The sequence below is a fragment of the Micropterus salmoides genome, unplaced genomic scaffold (assembly GCF_014851395.1).
Source record: "Micropterus salmoides isolate LMB-PRFRI ecotype aquatic unplaced genomic scaffold, ASM1485139v1 Ms_hic_scaffold_14, whole genome shotgun sequence".
Lineage (NCBI taxonomy): Eukaryota > Metazoa > Chordata > Actinopteri > Centrarchiformes > Centrarchidae > Micropterus > Micropterus salmoides.
In genome coordinates this window covers 10,420,558-10,438,371 of record NW_024040485.1, presented here as the reverse complement: position 1 = coordinate 10,438,371, position 17,814 = coordinate 10,420,558, and the positions used below count along the sequence as shown (strand labels likewise).

Below are 17,814 nucleotides of genomic sequence, written 5' to 3'. Positions count from 1 at the left end.
GGAGGTTGAGGTTAGTTCAGCTCATTGGTATGGGAGGAATGGCACGGCAAGGATAATAGTGGGGGAATTGGTTGAGTTGAGAAAAAGAGTGAGAAATGGAGGTCTAAATGTGGACATAAACTGTGGAAATTACACAACAATCAAAGGTCCTGCAAGTGTTTTCCACAGGTGAAGAGGGAAAGAGCTATGCAGGAATTACTCCATGCACAAATAAGTATTATAAAGGGGTAGTCTGTCCCCTTGTGTGAGTGTGAGGAAGATGTCAATCAAACACAGCCAGCACACTTCCACACAATCCTGAGACAAGCTCTTTTCTGGAATCACCTGTTTGGATGTACCATTGAGGGTACAGAGTCTTTAAATGGAGAAAGAGATACAAAGATGAATGACCACCAGGGAGTGAACATTCACAATGTAAAAAACAAGAACTTTTACAGGGTTGCATTATTGTTTATGGATTGCAAATGCTTGACACAACAGAGATGATAGATTGATTCAAAAATTGAGAGAGACATTTGACTTTACCTCGTACGTAGAGATTGGCAGGAGCGGAGTAACGGGTCCCAGCACTGTTCATGGCAACACATTCATATTTCCCTTGGTCGGACTCCTCACTGTTCTCAATTTGCAGAGCTCCTGTGTAGAGGATTAACAAATTTAGTTGTCTTGACAGTTGTGGAATATGAAATGTAACTTGGCATGAAACCACAGCAGATATCTGTACAGTGACTCGCTAGAGAGCCTGTAGTCAACTAGTCTAACCCAGTTCATGTGTAATTAAGTGTCTCAGACATGGACGCAGTTTTGTGATGAAAAGGCTTACGGCAACATAAGCATTTAGCTGATTTGGCAAGTTTAATGAAAATGGTAACAGAATATTTGCCTAGTCGTGTTAAGGCAAAAAGAAAGACCATGACTAAGGGTCACTTAATCATCTGAATAACATGTCACAACCATCCAAGTCTGACTAGGCCTTCTGCTTATGAACATAATTGACAAACCAAGTGTTTGTCAAGGAGGGGTATCTATCTCAGCCAGATATTATGATGAAGCTCAGCTGTAGTGCAGAATAATCACAAAAAAAGAAATGATCAAACCACTGATTAATACAGATAAAATTAAAGACATTATTTACAGCTGTGGGCCTCAAGAGAAATTCTACTCTGATTAAGTATTAGAGCTGAGAATAAATATTTTTTATATATATTATTGTCAGATATCCTAGATGTTGTAATACAATTAAAATGCTACCATATTTAACCAAAATAAGAGGGTAAACATAACTGATGAGTGTGCTGTTCCTCTAAATCATTATTTGCCTGATGCCCTATGATTTTGCTGCAAAGCAACTGCTAATGCAGGTATCTTTTCTTCAATCTTTCCTGAGCATTTAGCAGTGAGGTCATAATTGTGTTCTTTTATCACCAACTATTTGACCATGTCTCACAAACCCTCAAGGGAGACACTCCTCAGCCAGATGGCTTAGATTAGTATTCACAATCCCAAGTAGCTGTAGTCATCAGACAGAAGGCTAACATTGTTTCTAACAAAGCATGAAAGCCCAGGAGACCTGTCTTAGTGTGGTTATTTTGACACTCCATGTCCATTACCATCATATAATCATTGCTACTGAATTGCAAATGTCTGACAGATGAGGAGTTGTAATATGACTAATTTAAAAAAATAAACCATGAATAGCAATCTTACCTGTAGCCAACAATAAAAAAATACATATTTAAAAACCATAACCACTTTTCTCAGCAGTACATATGTATGTCACAGGTGAGTGATAACAGTTATCACATCTCCAAAACGGCATGGTACTAGCATGAAAAGCAGCCAGCCACCATGCAGTTTGAAAAATGACAAAAATACTCAGCATAAGATGATGTCAGGATACATTTTTTTCACATCATGCAGTGAGAGATGAATGCAACAAACAGGTTCACCACCAACCAAGGGGGACTCGAGTCAAGACGAGACCAAAAATAAGAAGTGAAGAAGGGCGGGGCAGTGTCATGTGATAATACCACCTCAGATCTCACAACAACAAATCTCTCCAAGGTGTTTGCTCTGCACGCTGAGCTCATCGCTGTCTGATTCAGCACTGACATGCACCTGCATACTAATGCCGGTGTCACCAATCTGTCAATCTGCCCGCTCTCCCATGGGAGAAAACAGTGCGAGTACTACAGGAAGGCAGAAGGTTACTGCTATGGCAGTTGTCAGAGCACATACTAAACCCCTTCAAATACTCCCAACTACTCAAACACTGGTGGATCTTCTACAAGGTCATTTTACTGTTTCCCAGCGCAGAAATTAAACAGGGTACAGAAGCTGCCATAAAGCTGCTTTAACGCCTAAACTTCTAATTGAATATGGGCTGTATTAAGAGCCATGGACACACAGACAGTAAGACAGACAGCTGTTAGCTCTAAATATATTTAGCATGCCCCAGACAACCACTATTTACCTAACTGTTGTTGAACGGAAATCATGCTTTTACTCAGGGGAAAAGCAGATGATTACCATAAAAAAATGGATTGCAGATTCCACCTTAACATTCTCGACTAGGCATCCTGTTCCCATGCTGTGAGGCAATGCTGCATAGGCTGTGTACAAATGCAGCCATTTTAGTTTACATTAAGGATGCATAGAGCGGGTAGGCAGATCATCTTGTGATGACGGTGGCCTTTAGTTTAAAATGCACATCCTCACCCATTTTCCCTGAAAAGCCAGATGAGAGGACGAAGCCGAAAATATTTTGTTTCTGTGTGAATGTGTGTGTGTTTGTTAATAAATGTAGCTCGTGTCTTACAGTTTAGGAGGAGCCTTGAAAAAAAATAATTTACAAAGATGGAACACCTTGGACTTGCTTTCGCATTTCCATTCTCCTGACATCAGGGTTGGTGATCATTTGTTTGTGAAGGAGCAGACAGGAGACAGAACGTGTTGGGAAGAGACAAAGTGGAAGAGGGCATTAACAGCGTGGATGAACTTGGTGACGTGGCGTTAAGGGGATGCAGTACAGGGGTCTGATGTGGATGTGAGGGGAATGGTGTGGATGTGTATTTTCCAACACACTTTATCATCCTTACCTCTAATTGGTGTACCACCTATGTGGGAGTAATTTCGATGCAAACAGGGTTGAGAGATAGTTAGTAATCCACTTACAACAGTGGGAGAGAAAAACATGGCTTCTGACAGGCCACATGTAAAAAGAAGGAGAAAAAAACTGATACAGAGTAGAAGCCACTTAAATACAATGAGACAAAGTTCAGAGTACTTAATCAATGCTATGAAGCAAGTAAACATTTTGGACGTTACGTGCAAACATTTTGAACTCTAATGCTGCTACTTTTGTACTGGCAGACAACAGCTACAGCCACATTTGTCCTTGCTTCATAGCAACATTAAAAGAGTATGCCATTTAAGCAGATTCATTTAAGCTTTCTAATTTAAGATGACCCCCACTCTTTATACAGACTGAATTTGTGTAGAAAGCAGTTAGTAAAATGGGTAAGAGAAATGAATGAAAGTCATAATAGAGGGATGCACTGCAAAAAATATTCATATCAGAGGTATTAAACTGAAGTTAGTATCTCTAAAGAGTGAATGATTTGGATGGTATGAAAAGATAGACCAAATGTGCACGTGAGCTCACTAAAAATTGAGCAAGTGTGATGCAATAAGAGGAACTGGGTCTGCCTTTTCTGTTAAACTGTGGCAGCAAATTAATGGGCTTTTTTTCTGGCTTCGCAAACTTGGCCTCATTTCAGGTCATATGCAGTAATGTAAATCCTGATACGGCAGCAGATGTCAAAAAAAAAGGGTGGTGCATAAAAAGAATTGTTAGTGGGCATTCCATATCAGCACATTTTCAGGCACTCTCACTATATGCAAGAAAGAAAACCAATTAAAAGTTTATTGCTGGAAGTAAAAAAAATCAGTTTTAGGCACAGTTTTATCCTTGTTATAAAAACATTATCAAACAATTAAGTAGTTGTGTTAGTATCTAATTTGTGAGAAATCTATATCTAATTTGGGTTCTGCTTGTCCTAGTAATATTGCAAGAACACGGACAGTCCAAGTGAACATGCTCCAGTGACCTGTATTCAGCTTCTACTGGGCAGCTTTAGCACCAGGCTTATTAGAAGCTCTCATCTTTAATCTTTGGGGCCTCAGATCTGTAGCCTGGCCTGACACTCTCTAACAAGGTAGATTTAGTAAGGAGTGACAAGACTGAACCTGGTCAGAAGTCACTAATCGTTCCACCTTGTACCTTTTCAATCTGATCCAGGTCAGGCATACACTGCTTATTTATCAAGTGGACTGTTACTGTGATCAAAGAGCACCTCACTGAATTTGTTTTTTTTGTTGCAAGGTTGAATCCTAGCTAATGCATCATCGTCTAGCCTCATTGTCACCCAGCTGCATGTTTAAGGGGGGATTAAGGATTATTTATTATGGTGAAAAAATTGCTTTCTGTACTTTGGAAGGTTAAAAGCTCATGCATCACTGTCAAAGATTGTAGGGACACGGGAACAACTTCATTCCAACTTCTGTGTTACTTTCTAAGCAGCTGCAGCTGTTGTGAGGAACAAAATTCTGTACTAATCAAGGTGACAAACTCTGAATACAACTTTCATGTCCTTCGTGTTGAAAGAGAATACATGAAGTCATACATGACAACAAAGGCCTTTTGTGTTTTCATATCATGCTCATGTCTAGCATGTCTCGCATCTGTTGGTATTTGATGGCATCTTGCCCTGCAAACTGCCTTTGCAATATTTACATTATCCTTATTTCATATACAGATTACCACCTTTAAGAAATTAAATCACATCACATTGTACTAGAAATTAAATCAGATCAAATCTAATTGTACCTGAACGAAGCTGTTTAATGCGCCCATTGCTGTTGCTGATGTCCACAGGAAGCATGTCCTTGAACCAGGAGATCTCTGGGTCTGGGTTTCCGCTGGCGGCACACAGCATGGTGGCAGTTCTGGTCCTTTCAACCACCTTCAGCTGGGGACCCATATCGATGGTGGGGAAGCCATGGGGGATCTGGTTCTCTGAAAATGTGCAAAGGAAGATTTTTACTATATACGCATACACACACTAAGTAAGAAATTGATTTCCCTCCCCGATGACAATTAGCCTTTCTGGCTAACTTTCATATTTTCAGAAATGTTATTAACATGCAATGTCCCTGTCAAATAAAGTAATAAACTAACCAAAAACAAAACATAAGAAAAAACAACAAGAGGAAAAACGTGTTCAAAAACATTCTGACAGAGCAGGCTCTCAATTGCTGTGAGAGGCGCTGAGTATATCAGAGCTGTTGAGCGGGCAAGGACAGAGAAGTGGATGAAAAAGAGCAAATACACTTCAGGTGCTACAGGTCAAACAGTAATCAGAACACACACACACGCATGCGCGCACAAATGAGTGTAAGAGACTGTATGAATATATACTGGGGAACAGTTGATCTGGTATGATTTGGATTTCAAATTAAGTAGATCCTGCCTGTGATTGATTATCATAGCAGGCTTATTACCCAGCACGGGGAGTCTCAGGTTTAGACAGAGGAAGGATAGTTGCAATCTGCCTTTGGGCACCCATGCATAAATGAGCCGCCTTAGGCTTAGCAAGCCAAACAAACCTATTTGAATAATCCAACTCATCATAATGAATGCAACAGCATATCAATGACAACACACAAAGTATAATCCTTAAAACAGAATTTAGGGATTCTAAGGTGAAAGGTTGTTGTTTTCTCAAATATATACTGTAGCGAGATTCATCCTCTGCATTTAACCCATCCCTGAAGGGAGCAGTGGGCAGCCAATGTACAGCGCCTGGGGACCAACTCCAGATTGAAATGCAGTGTCTGGTCAAATGGCACTGACAGGAGAACCTACCTAACATGTTTTTGATGCTGGGGGAAAACGGAGAACCTGCAAGAAACCCACACATACACGGGGAGAACATGCAAACTCCACACAGAAAGGCCTGGACGACAGGGGTTCAAACCCGGGACCTGTTTGCTGTGAGGCCACAGTGCTATCCACTAGGCCACCGTACTGCCCAATGCAGAGGATGAATCTCGCTACATGTGTGTGTATGTGACAAATAAAATAAGTACCTTTTATATACTGACATCATATCATAAGACTATCCAAATATAAACAACAAATAGTCCAAGGCTATCTCAGGCTCATATTTGCCATATGGGATTTCAAAAATTATCAGGAAGAGGTCCATCACAGCATAAAGTATCTACCATTGACATTTAACACTTACAAAATGTGTTTCTATTGTGGAAAAGTTACAGTCTAGTCATGAGTGTAAACAGCTACTTGTCTATATTTTTTTAGCTTGAAATTGACAGTCACCACTCAGCACCCACTCCTGTGCTGCCTCACTCTGTAATGACAAGTTGTGTCATTGTGTACCATCAGCCAGGTGTTTTCAACCATACAAAGGTAAGCAAGCTAGGAGGCAATTATTTACCTCTTAGTTCTCTCTGATATTCAGACTAAACAATATAATATCCCACTATGTTGAGGACATTTGATGGTGGCAAAACAGTAACATTATTATCTTAAAAAACAAATTATTTACGTGCTTTGTAATGGTTTTGCATTCCACATTTGGTCTCTTTTAATGAAATATAAAGTTGCATTGGTACTGACTATAATGATGGCCCCACTCAAAATATTAGTGCATATCGACTTTCTTACGCTTGCATTTATAACGAGGACCTATGTTTTGATTTCATTCTGATTGCCTCTAAGATTACATCACCAAGAAAGCTGTCTAACTTAAGAGTGGGATGAAAGGACGAGAAGAGAGAAGGGACGCAATGAATAGCATTTTCTCAATTCCCTGCCCTCACTTGGCTTGTCTGAGTCAAAATCCATATGTAAACTTATATGGCTGGAGCATGAATAGATGCATGGCTGTTGTACTTTGTTCTGTTCCCCAGCAGAGCAGTTGTTCCTCATTTCACCCTTGTGTTTGGCCTGTGGCCCGGATCGTCTCATATTCAGATGTAGTTGACAGATCTCTGCATGGCCTCTTATCTTTGTGGCGAGGCTTACTTCCTGTCTACCGATATAGGATTTGTTTTCAGACATCCCAACTGAAATCATGATACCTCTACAAAACAGACAACTACAGCACAATGAAATAATACTGCACAATTTGTCATTGTATGAATAATGGTAACAGTAGCTCCCTATGCTCCTCTGTGGTTCGCTCTCTCTAACCTTCAAAGTGAAAGAGAAGGGAAAAGGTAGGAAATGTTTTTTAAATGCTTAGTGGCCAAGGATGAGCAAAACAATAGATTTCTCTGCTATTCTCCTTTTAAGGTACGATGTGGGGAATCCATTAAATTATACTTAACCTAGAGGGAGCTGAACTCAAGTCTCACCTACTTGCAGTTCACTTAGAACATATTTATAATGGCCACAGATCACCTGAGAGTAGGTCCCTTTGTGGCTGCTGACATGGACCCAATTTTCTCATGTATGCATTCACCGGGGTTTGAGGCACAGTTGGTTTGGGTTCAGGTGGTTGTGTTCAGGGACAGTAGGCTGTGTTTGGGGACCACACACTAGAACTAATTAAATGTTATGCATTTCTATGCAGCGATGGAGCAACACTATTCCATAATCTGGATTTTATATACAATTTTTTTATATACATATATTTAACCAGTTAATTTTAGTTAAACTATCTGTTTTATTTCTCAGGAGTAATCTTTATACTACTAAAATGTTAAAAAAATTAGCCATATCTTGGCACACTTTATGCCAGTCAAATGATGAAAATGAAGAACAAGAACAAAATCATGTGAATATAGATTTCAGAGGTACATTTAAGTCTAAATACCAGTCTTCTGCTGATTCCCAATGTTCGTACAAGACAACAACAACACATGGTAAGGTCCCACACATCACTCCATCTCTCAGCCATAAAATGGTGTAGCTTCCCTCTAGGTCTAGTATAAAGTAACTATATGGTAGAAACCAATTGATTCAATGAGGCATGATACTGTCCTGGCAATCACGCCTAGCCCGTTACCCTAGGGGTTGTACAGAAGAGCACCGCGAAGTCTGTTATACCATATTGTTATATTATATGTTGAGGTGAATAGTTCCATTTCCTTCAAGATTTACCTGCAGCAGTCACTGGGTTTGTGACATACAGTTGTCCACAGAAAGAAGTGTCTAGCCTTACCAGGGGGAACAGGCTATTTATGCTATAGGTCGTTGTGGATCTATGCCTTTAATTGAGGAAACTGGAATATTAGCATGGGGTACTTTCCACCAAACCCTCTTGTATTGCTGCCTATATAATATTTATGATTAAGATTATTGGCAAATGTTCCTGGGCTGTGAAAAATGCTAACCACTGGTAAAACAGTGTGAAAGACCCCAAAGGAGTTATTACACGAGTCAGTGGCTCTGTCATATCAGGAAGCACAAACAGAGAATATTTTAAAAAGGCAAATAGCTGCTGCAAAGCTTATACGTGAATCTATCCCTACTTCTGCTTAATGTTTGTATTAAATGCGAATTGTTATTACCACTGGCGGAACGTTTTTTTTTCACTGTATGTCTGATTAGTGGAGAGTGCACTGTGGCTTCACTTGCAGTGTCAATTCTAACATGGGAAATTGCTGAATGGAAGGCCGTTTGTACAGTAAATGTTATACATATGTAGGAGGCAGAGCCTTTTTCAGCTTCATGTATTATTTCCATACTGTGTACTGTTGTATGTGAGCAGGAAATACCCAAGGTTAGTTATTCTTAGGGTAGCGTAGCCAGGAATAAATACAGAAAAGCAGTTGTTTTTCTTCAGCTAACAAAATGGATTTTATTGGTATATTAAAAAAAAAAGTTTATCGGCCAATTTAACTGTTTTCGTAAAAGCCTGAAGGTCAAAGAAACTTCACAAGGCCTGTTCAAAGCTTGATGTTACATGCAAAGATAATAAATGTCTGTAATGTAAAGATTTGAACTGGATTTGTTTTTAGTTTTTCCCCTTAAGAGAAAGGCTAAAGCTTCACTTAGTTTGCTGCTTTTCCAACTGTATGTCCCAATATGCCATGGTGTTCTCTGCAGATGGCTGACTGGAGATGATTGAGTCTTTGACATGCAGGCCCCTCACATTTTAACACCCTGCCTGAGGAGTCTAGGCTTGCAGAATCACTGTGATTTGTCTCTTAAAAATCCATTCTTCTATGTGCTTACACAATGTCAAATTGTTTGATATTTCTTTAATCCCGAATAACTTTTATAGAGATAATTAAGCTGGTTAACCTTAAAACATCCATAAGGAACAAATTAATTATTTTAATTTGGTTGTATGTAATGTAAAAATGCTCAGTATGAAAAGATAAAATTTCTTGGATAGTTGAAAAACCACTCAGCCCACATCTAACATAGCTTTCTAAAGTTGTCTATGTCCTTGGCTTTTGGTAAAAAAAGAATAATTTAAAGTTCTCTCTTTACACATACTTATCAAAGATCTTGTCGAGCTGATGGTAACATTTGAACTCTGTCTGTCTATTCCTACTACTGCAACTCCTGCGGCTGGCCTTGTCTGCCAACTTGTCATCCCGGGAAGACAAAGACATGCCTTTGTTCAGTCCTCTTTAACTTCAAGGGAAAAGAAAGGGGATGGGGAAATTTGGGGAGAATCCAATGAAATAGTGCAGGCAATGCAGGTTGATGATTGTCAAGATAGAGGGCCTTTTTAATAAAAAAGCCTTCTTGTGAGTGTAATTCATCAAAAAATGCTCCGCTTGTCTGTCTAGTTCAGGCAGAAAAATACGGGTAAGGGCGAAAATCCTGCAATATTGTCACGTAGGTGCTCCATTACTAAGATGAACAGTGGTGAAACAAAAAATGAAACAGTGTTATGTGTGACACTTGTAACTAACAAACTGGTAAACACTGAAAAAGGGTGGTGCATAAAATTTTTTTAACAATCTCAAATGATGCATGCTGCATGCAAACTGTAGTACTGCTTTCATTTGAAAACCAATTCTGTGAGACAGTTTTTTTTACAACTCAAAGTAGTAGAAACACCCTGGATTTGCAAATGAGTAAGGCCATAGGCCATGCCAGAAAGGTGTCAGACATAAAGATAGGTGCGCATGAACTGGTTCCTCCATGACGTGAAAAACAAGGCCCATTGTTCTCTTAACAGCCGTTTATCACGCACAGTGTCATACTGCTATATGAGAAGCTTAGCAGATGAACTTGGTGGTAACAGTGGTTATAGCAGTATGTTAGAAAAGAGAGGGGAGAAGGAGAAGACCTAATGAGATTTTGTGGCTGTACTACTCGATTAGGAAAGCAGTGGGGGCCTTGACTATACACAAAAAACATTGGGAAACATTGGCAAGATCATTTGTAAAGACAAGAGGCTAATATGGTAATTAGTGAAATTAAGAAAACCTGATACAGTAATCATAAAATATTGTGTCAAGGAGGCGTGCCTCTGCTGTAACAGCTGAAGGCTGGTGAGGTAAGATTTAGATGAGAGAAGTGAGAGGAAAATAGTAAAAAGGAGAGGGGAAAGGAGGAGAAGAGGAGGGGGCAGGGGAGGGGTGCATGCCAACCTCCTGCCAGCTCCAATTACCAGTGTGAGCGGAGCGTGGCAGCTAGGGCGATGGGTCTAATCAGAGCCCTGCTGAAAGAGACCCGTCCCTGTCCTCCTGTCCCACTGGGAGGCTGCTGGAGCTCAATCCCACACTAACGTCAGCCAGCGTTTTTCCCCCTCAACCCAAACACACTCATCTCAATGGGGGAAAACACTCCAGACACCCCAGTTCCCTCATAACAGGGGAGCCCTGACACAGTGGCACAAGATACAATAGCTCCTGCCTCATTTCCATTTCAGTATGACCTAGTATTTCCTTCCTTCTTATACTCAAGTGCAGATAGAGGTGAATCACGTGCTGCTATGAGTGTTTAAAGTTAGAGTTACAACAGAGTAAGGCCCCTTCAGAGAGAACATGAAACATATATCTAGGAATATTTATGAGAAAACATTGCTACAACATGAACAGGAGTTGTGTGCATGCTTGCAAGCTGCCCACAACATCTTGCTTCATTCTATATCAATAGGTTAATCCAATTCAGCATCAATGTGCCATCAAAAATGAAGGCGATAGAGTGAGCCTTTCTTAAATTCTTTAGCTTATACACCTGAGCTGATCTCATTTCAAGCAAGAAATAAAAGGCCTTATGATCTCCATGTGTGCTTGTTGCCGAGTGATGGATGAGAACAATTAAAGGGGATGTCTCCTTTGACAGTGCAAACCAAAGGACCTCAGTGGCAGCAACACAGCCACTTCCCTCATGAAATATTACTGCTCTAAAATCTACCACTTTAAACATACATCAGGGCACTGTCTTTATACTGTAGGTAAAAAAAAAGGTTTATGCGCTTCTAGACAATATACAGGCCATTTTGGTATTTCATTTGCCTGTGTCTGTGTGTTAAGATGTGTAGCGCTGAGCTCTTAATTGATGGCTAAATGTTTGAAAGATCTTTCAATCTACAGTATTTTGTTAGATATGAAAACTACAAAGTCTCAGTGTTTCCTATGTTGAACCACTTTTAATTATTCTGCTTTCTGTTAGTCCAACCTGTGTGGGGAAACTAAATATAGTGCAACGAGTGTTGTCTACGTCTCAGCTGGTCTTGAGTCAGTCTGGCACTGAAAAGCAGACAAGCTGTCTGCAGAAACAAAGCGCACGGCCTGCGGCTGTTTCTAGCCAAGAACATCGTCAAGACAGACATTTGCATCTGCCTGAGACAAGGAAGTGTGTGAAAGGTGTCAGCGGCAGCAGGAGGTGCAAACAGAAAAGCTAACATGAGTTCAACTGAAAGAGCTCTATGAATAGTTAGATAGCTGATGTTGTGTAAAACATTCAGCAAGGTTTCTTGGAAAATGTTTAACTGCAAAGGATTTATGAGTAATGGCACAGTGGTGCAGTGGTTAGCACTATCGCTTCATAGCAAGACGTTTCTGGGTTTAAACCTCCTGTGTAGTTACATGCCTGTGTGGGTTTCCTCTGGTTTTCTCCCACAGTCCAAAGACAGACAGGTTAACTGGTGACTCTAAATGTCAGCTGGGATCAGCTCCATACTCCAAAGACCCTCAAGGGTAGCCAGTGGCTAAAAATCTGGGGGCAACAGCATTTCCACTTATGTAACTATACATTGTTACAGCTGCTTATTAATATTTCAGTCAACTTTCACCTTGCATGTGTTTGATAGGTATGGTAGCACTTGCAGGTGTTTTTCCCCCCTGAAACCTTGTGACATTCAGATCGCAACTAATAGGCCTCAAAGAAAGGCAGACAGACCCGACTGGTATTCATGTAACTGCCTCAGCTCTTTTGACTTGCAAAACATCGCAGGGCAAGGAGTTTTCTCACATGTTCTGCCATGAAGGGCATGTGAGCAGGACCCTCCTGCTCTTCAGAGAATTACTATTTGGCAGATCTCTCACTGCAGAGGTCTCCTCAGCAGGGATGACGTGGCACACCCCAACATCAAAGACCCGGAGAGGGGGCCATTGATGTAATACTGTTGTAATGACAAATGAAAATGGTGAAAATCTCCATGGAAATGGAGGCATATGTACAATGAAATCTGCATTGAAATAAGTCTGAACATCTTGTCAAACCTGTCTGGCACGTTGTCCCTGGTGTTACGGCGGTTGCTATGGAGATAGTAGTGTATCAAACAAACAGTGCTCAGAACATATGAACTTCTGCACGCCCAGTCACACTTGCACGCAACGGACCATCACAAAAACACAGTCATAACAATAACACTGTTAATGCTGTATTTGATACACCGTGCTACATGCTAGCGGCCGTATCGCTGCGCTGTTATTCTGCTGTTTATCTAAGTGTACTTGGAGTAAAAAAACTGTAATGCATGCCATGACCTTTGAAATAATACACTTTTTTGTCTGGCTGAGCAGAACATTTGGCCTTACTTCCTCGCCTACAGGCAGATAATCAATAACAGTCATCTAATTCCCCACCACCTCCTTCCTTTCCTTCCTTCCCTTACTCTTTTATCATTTCCCTTTCTTCACTTTCCTATTTATCTCTACTTCTCCCTTTTTCTCCTATCTGATATCATACTTCCACTGTCGTCAGTATGATCTACGGCCCTGCCAGATGCCCTGTGCCTGTTATTTATGAAGCAGCTCACCGGTTAGTACATAACCATGGCCTCTGACCATTACTGCAACCCAAGGGTGGTCTTCTGAATTCACATGGTTATGCTGACAGAGTCACCTTGTGGGACAAGCACTGCTGCACAGAATCACATCCTCCATTAACTACGCTATATGAGTAGCACAGCTGTAGGCTTTCATTTTGAGATTACAGCTCTACTTCTTGCCTTGTGGTCCTACCAACAGGAGGAGGAGACCCTTGAGATTATAGTATTATGGAGTACACGGTTTGTGGTTTACTACTCATTTTAATGTAACTGCCTCTAAGATGGAAAAACCTGAGGGCTCATGGTAAATTTCTGTGGTAATAGGATGTGGCTAATAAGACAGGCTATTCCTCCAGGTGTCTCGGGAAAAAAGAACAAGGACAGAACCAAAAATCAGGAAGCGTGACAGTTAATGAAATTGGCCTACAAAAGGAAGCAGAGCGGCGTTTTGCAAATAAATGAATTAATTGATCCTCTCCATAACTCAAATTAATCATCGGCAGAGCTTTATTGTGACATGTTTAGTGTAATTACGGCAGATAGGGATGGCTTTTATGAGTTCTGAGAAAGGCAGTGGATGTAGTGGAATGTGGCAGGTTCTGTTAATTAAATCCTCACTGACTGGGCTCTTGTGACAGCCTTTACTTATTCTCTCTGTCAGAGATAATGAATAATATACAGAGTCTGTGAGTCAATCTTGACTGCCTTAACTTTGTAGTGGTTTGCATAAGTGATGGGTGTTGAAAAACATCACATTGTGGCATAACCTACAGTATTATATGCTCACCTCGAAAAAAGCAAATGCAATAATTTTATCAATGCTGATCAACGCCATGACCTTTGACAACAAATTGCTCAATGGCTGGTATGATTATGTTGTTATAGTGAATTAGCTTGCAGCTGTGAATGTTTTTAGTCGTGATTAGATCCATATGATCACACTTACAGTAGAGCCAAATCTGATTCTACTACCTATAACAACACCAAAAGTACCACTGACCATTTTTATGTACATTTTCTGTAGTGATTACAGAAAAAGTGGTTAGAACCTCACCACAGGAGAAAGACCTGCTATCCCCAACAGTCACAGTCCATAATTGGTCCTTCCTTACAAATAATAAAAGTAAGCGCTCCTAACTATTTGGTGTGAATGTACCCTAACGTTGTGAGTGGTAAGCGGAGCAGACCTGAATCTGAGCCTGCTTGCTCCGTCAACCTTCGCCTGCAAAACAAGTTAAAAATATTGATGCAGATGTAATGCATGCAAAATCAACAGTGCCTTTGACAGCTGTAAGCAGACCGATCAACTACAACCTTGAAAAACACAGCTTAGCAGCTTAGAGAAAATGGAACTATGCCTCTTAAACATGAGAAAAATGTCAAGCTTAAGGCCGAGCTATAAGGCTGATAGTGAGTCAAGCCGTTCTCCCCTGCCTTCTATGGCCCAGTGGGTAAGCCAAGAGGGCTTGGTGTGTAAATGTGTGTGGAAAAGGGGTCAGGGTGAAAGGACTCCCATTAGCCAGCTCATTGAGTGTAGGTATTAGAACCCCCCCTGACATGTAGCAGGCCTATCCATCCATAGCCAGTCAGGGCCTGGGGAGCCGTTGACTCACTGGCCTACAGAGCTTTAATGTGGACCTTGCTCTTAACCTGCAGGGATACAGGCCCAGGGCCTCATTATTAACAAATGAAAGGAATGTCAGATTTTTAATTTCTTTTGCCCTGGCACAGTGTTTTGTTTTAACTGTTTTCATACAGAAATATTAATGTAATATGATGAATAAAATGCAATATAATACAAGTCTGGCAATAGTTATAATATATCACGTTGAGATTGTACCAATTATGTGTTACCTTGCTCATTTTTGAGGGAGTGTGTGAAATAAATGAGGGAGGGTAAAACATTAGAAACACTTTTGAAAATGAATGCAATTCAACACAACACCGCCAACAACTGTGGCCTAAAAATGGCCATAGAGGTAAATCACTTTGCACGGCTTTCATATAAGATTGTTAATTGTTTTCAGTTGTACAGGGATTTCTATTTTTCTGGTGTGTGGTCTGTGATAGTGTGTTGTCAAATCATTGTTTTTGCATGACTCAGAGACAGACAAACGCAGGCAGCTTTCACCGCCTGATCGACATCAAAACGTTTGGATGAAATCATCCCCATTCAACCAACCTATACAACGTGTAGGTTAATAATATGAAGTAAACCTGGAAAATCAAAAGTCATTTTACTTTTAGGTCTACACAATGTTAATAAACCACACGTAACTCAAAGACAAAAGTAGTGCCTCTATAGCAAGATCAGGTTTAACACAGTTTGTTTCTCTGAAAAAACTCATCTCTTATATTGAGGTCTGTGCATTTTCAAATATAAATTCTGCTTGTACCATCTGTTTAGCAAATTCTATTAGTCATTTAAGCCCAGAAGAGCAGAAGAACAATTTATATTGTTATGGTTTTCCTGTGTCATGGAGAGGAAATTAAATGTAACAGACCTCTTTATTAACAACTGGTGAATTAGAAAAATGCAGATTGGGGCAGGTTGACCCTTGGCTGAGCATAAAACACTTTTAACTAAAGTAAGCAGAACAGCATGAAGAAGTGAACAAATTGATTTGATTCAAAATTACACTGTAGATGTCTGCAGGGCTCAGACTGCTCAGGTGTAAGTAAGGGTTTGACTTGCATTTGACCCTTCAAATATCAATTTGATTCAGGCGCACATTTGTGAGTGACAGTTTCACCCTGTGTGTTTATATTCAGTGAGACGGCTTATAGTCTGGAAAAATAATACTGGATCACATTTAGACGCCTGACTCTCTCTCCCTGTTGGCCTCTTGTCTGGTTTAGAGTAAAACACAACACTACAATAAAAAACACCTGGGCTCAAATAATCAGGAGCAAGTGCATACAAATTTAGGGAATAACACAAAATGAGTCAATTCCAGGCAAAAAGGCAAAAAACAAGACCCCTTACCTTGCATAACAATCTAATGGGGAAAGCAGTATGTCACTACTACACGCATGGTGAAACACTATTGATAATCACATCGGTCACGCTCTCACAAACAAGTCTCCGGTTAAATCTGTAATTGAATAATGAAAGCCTGTTGCAGCTGTTTGTGGCAGATATTTAATAGCAGATGTCAATTCACGGATATCCCTGTCTGTTCCTGACAACATGCAGATATTATTATTAACGGATGTGCATGTCTTGTCACATCTCCAATACCTTCTGAAGCCCAGAGACAACATCCAGACGGTGAATTCAATATGTCCTGACAATCAACGGTGGTCATAACTTCAAGTTTAAACACTGTCAGGCTACAGCTCCACTCTCAATAAATGTATGACAGCAGCCAGAAGCAACAATGATTAACTGTACAATCTATGTGGTATGGACTGTGGACACATTAATACCTATGCAATATTATGCAATCCAGTACAAGAGCGCTGCAATATGTACTACCACTGGGGAGCTAATAAAGATAAAGAAGAGGTGATGATTCAACTTGTGAAATTTGTTATGGCTGTAGTTTGTGGTGTTGCGTTGGATAACATGAGATGTTCTTATTTTTCCCCCACTGTGATCTTCAAACATAAGCAGTATTTGTTGCAGGACTGTTACTCTACATGTTTTACTATTATTGTGTCCACCTTGTGCAGAAAAAAAATTAACTAGACATTATTTGTCGATGCTTTGCAAGAGGAATGGTTTTAATGCCTTCCCCCAAACGACTGGAGTTGACATCAGCATCATCAATATATCACATGATACTTGAGGGAAGAATTTCATCTACATTTATTTTGTCATTTTCTTTTTCCTACTTCTTGTGCTTAGAATTTGAGCAAATGTTTCTTTGTTGTCTTTGGAAGAAAGTGGAAGGCTCTGACACGTTAAGACCTTTGAAAAACCTCTGCCCCACTTAAAATAAGATGAACACGTCCCAGCATTAGCCTTTCCTTAACACTTTTCAGGATGTGGAATTTTTCCCAAAGTGGTTGAAGTTATGGGATAAATTAGAGAAATATAAATCCGCTCTTGAGTCATTAGGACAGGCTGCAGATGTGTTTTGAGGTTTTAATACCAAATTACATGCTTTCAACCATTTAGAAAGTGGTGGGAAGCAGCCAAAGCTGAAATGATCAAGTGACTTTAATAGGACTGGTCTAATTCACCACCTGTGCTAAGAAAAACAAAAAGACTTCAATGCAGGAATCCCCATACAATTAAAGGTTTGACTCTTTCGATTCTTCCATATTCTATCAACAACTTTTTATGTAATTATTGTTATTTATACTCATTGACCCTTCTTTCTCTCTTTCTTTCTCTCTTTTCCTCCTCTCTCTCCCTCCCCTGAGGCCACAGACATGATCAGTACTGATGGCGCAGACATACCAGACATCACAGTCTTTACAGAATCACTTACTTGCCAAAAGCACGGAGCAATTGATGGAATGACAGATGATAAAATGTTGCCTCAAAGCAAGAATGACTCCATCCAGATGCCCAAATATAATATGAAAAATCATA

The 17,814-nt window shown here is 40.2% G+C and overlaps 1 protein-coding gene across 5 annotated transcripts in view; it reads right to left on the bottom strand.

Moving 5' to 3' along the window:
* The window catches only part of LOC119901847 (receptor-type tyrosine-protein phosphatase F), a 166,176-nt gene that overhangs the window by 68,555 nt on the left and 79,807 nt on the right, over positions 1–17,814 (bottom strand). For all 5 annotated transcript variants that reach the window (XM_038717566.1, XM_038717565.1, XM_038717568.1 and 2 more), the window contains exons 5-6: positions 4,889–5,077; positions 526–636 (exon numbers count right to left, since the gene is read on the bottom strand). In XM_038717566.1, the coding sequence (XP_038573494.1) occupies positions 526–636; positions 4,889–5,077 (300 nt within the window). The remainder of the gene's footprint in view (positions 1–525; positions 637–4,888; positions 5,078–17,814) is intronic.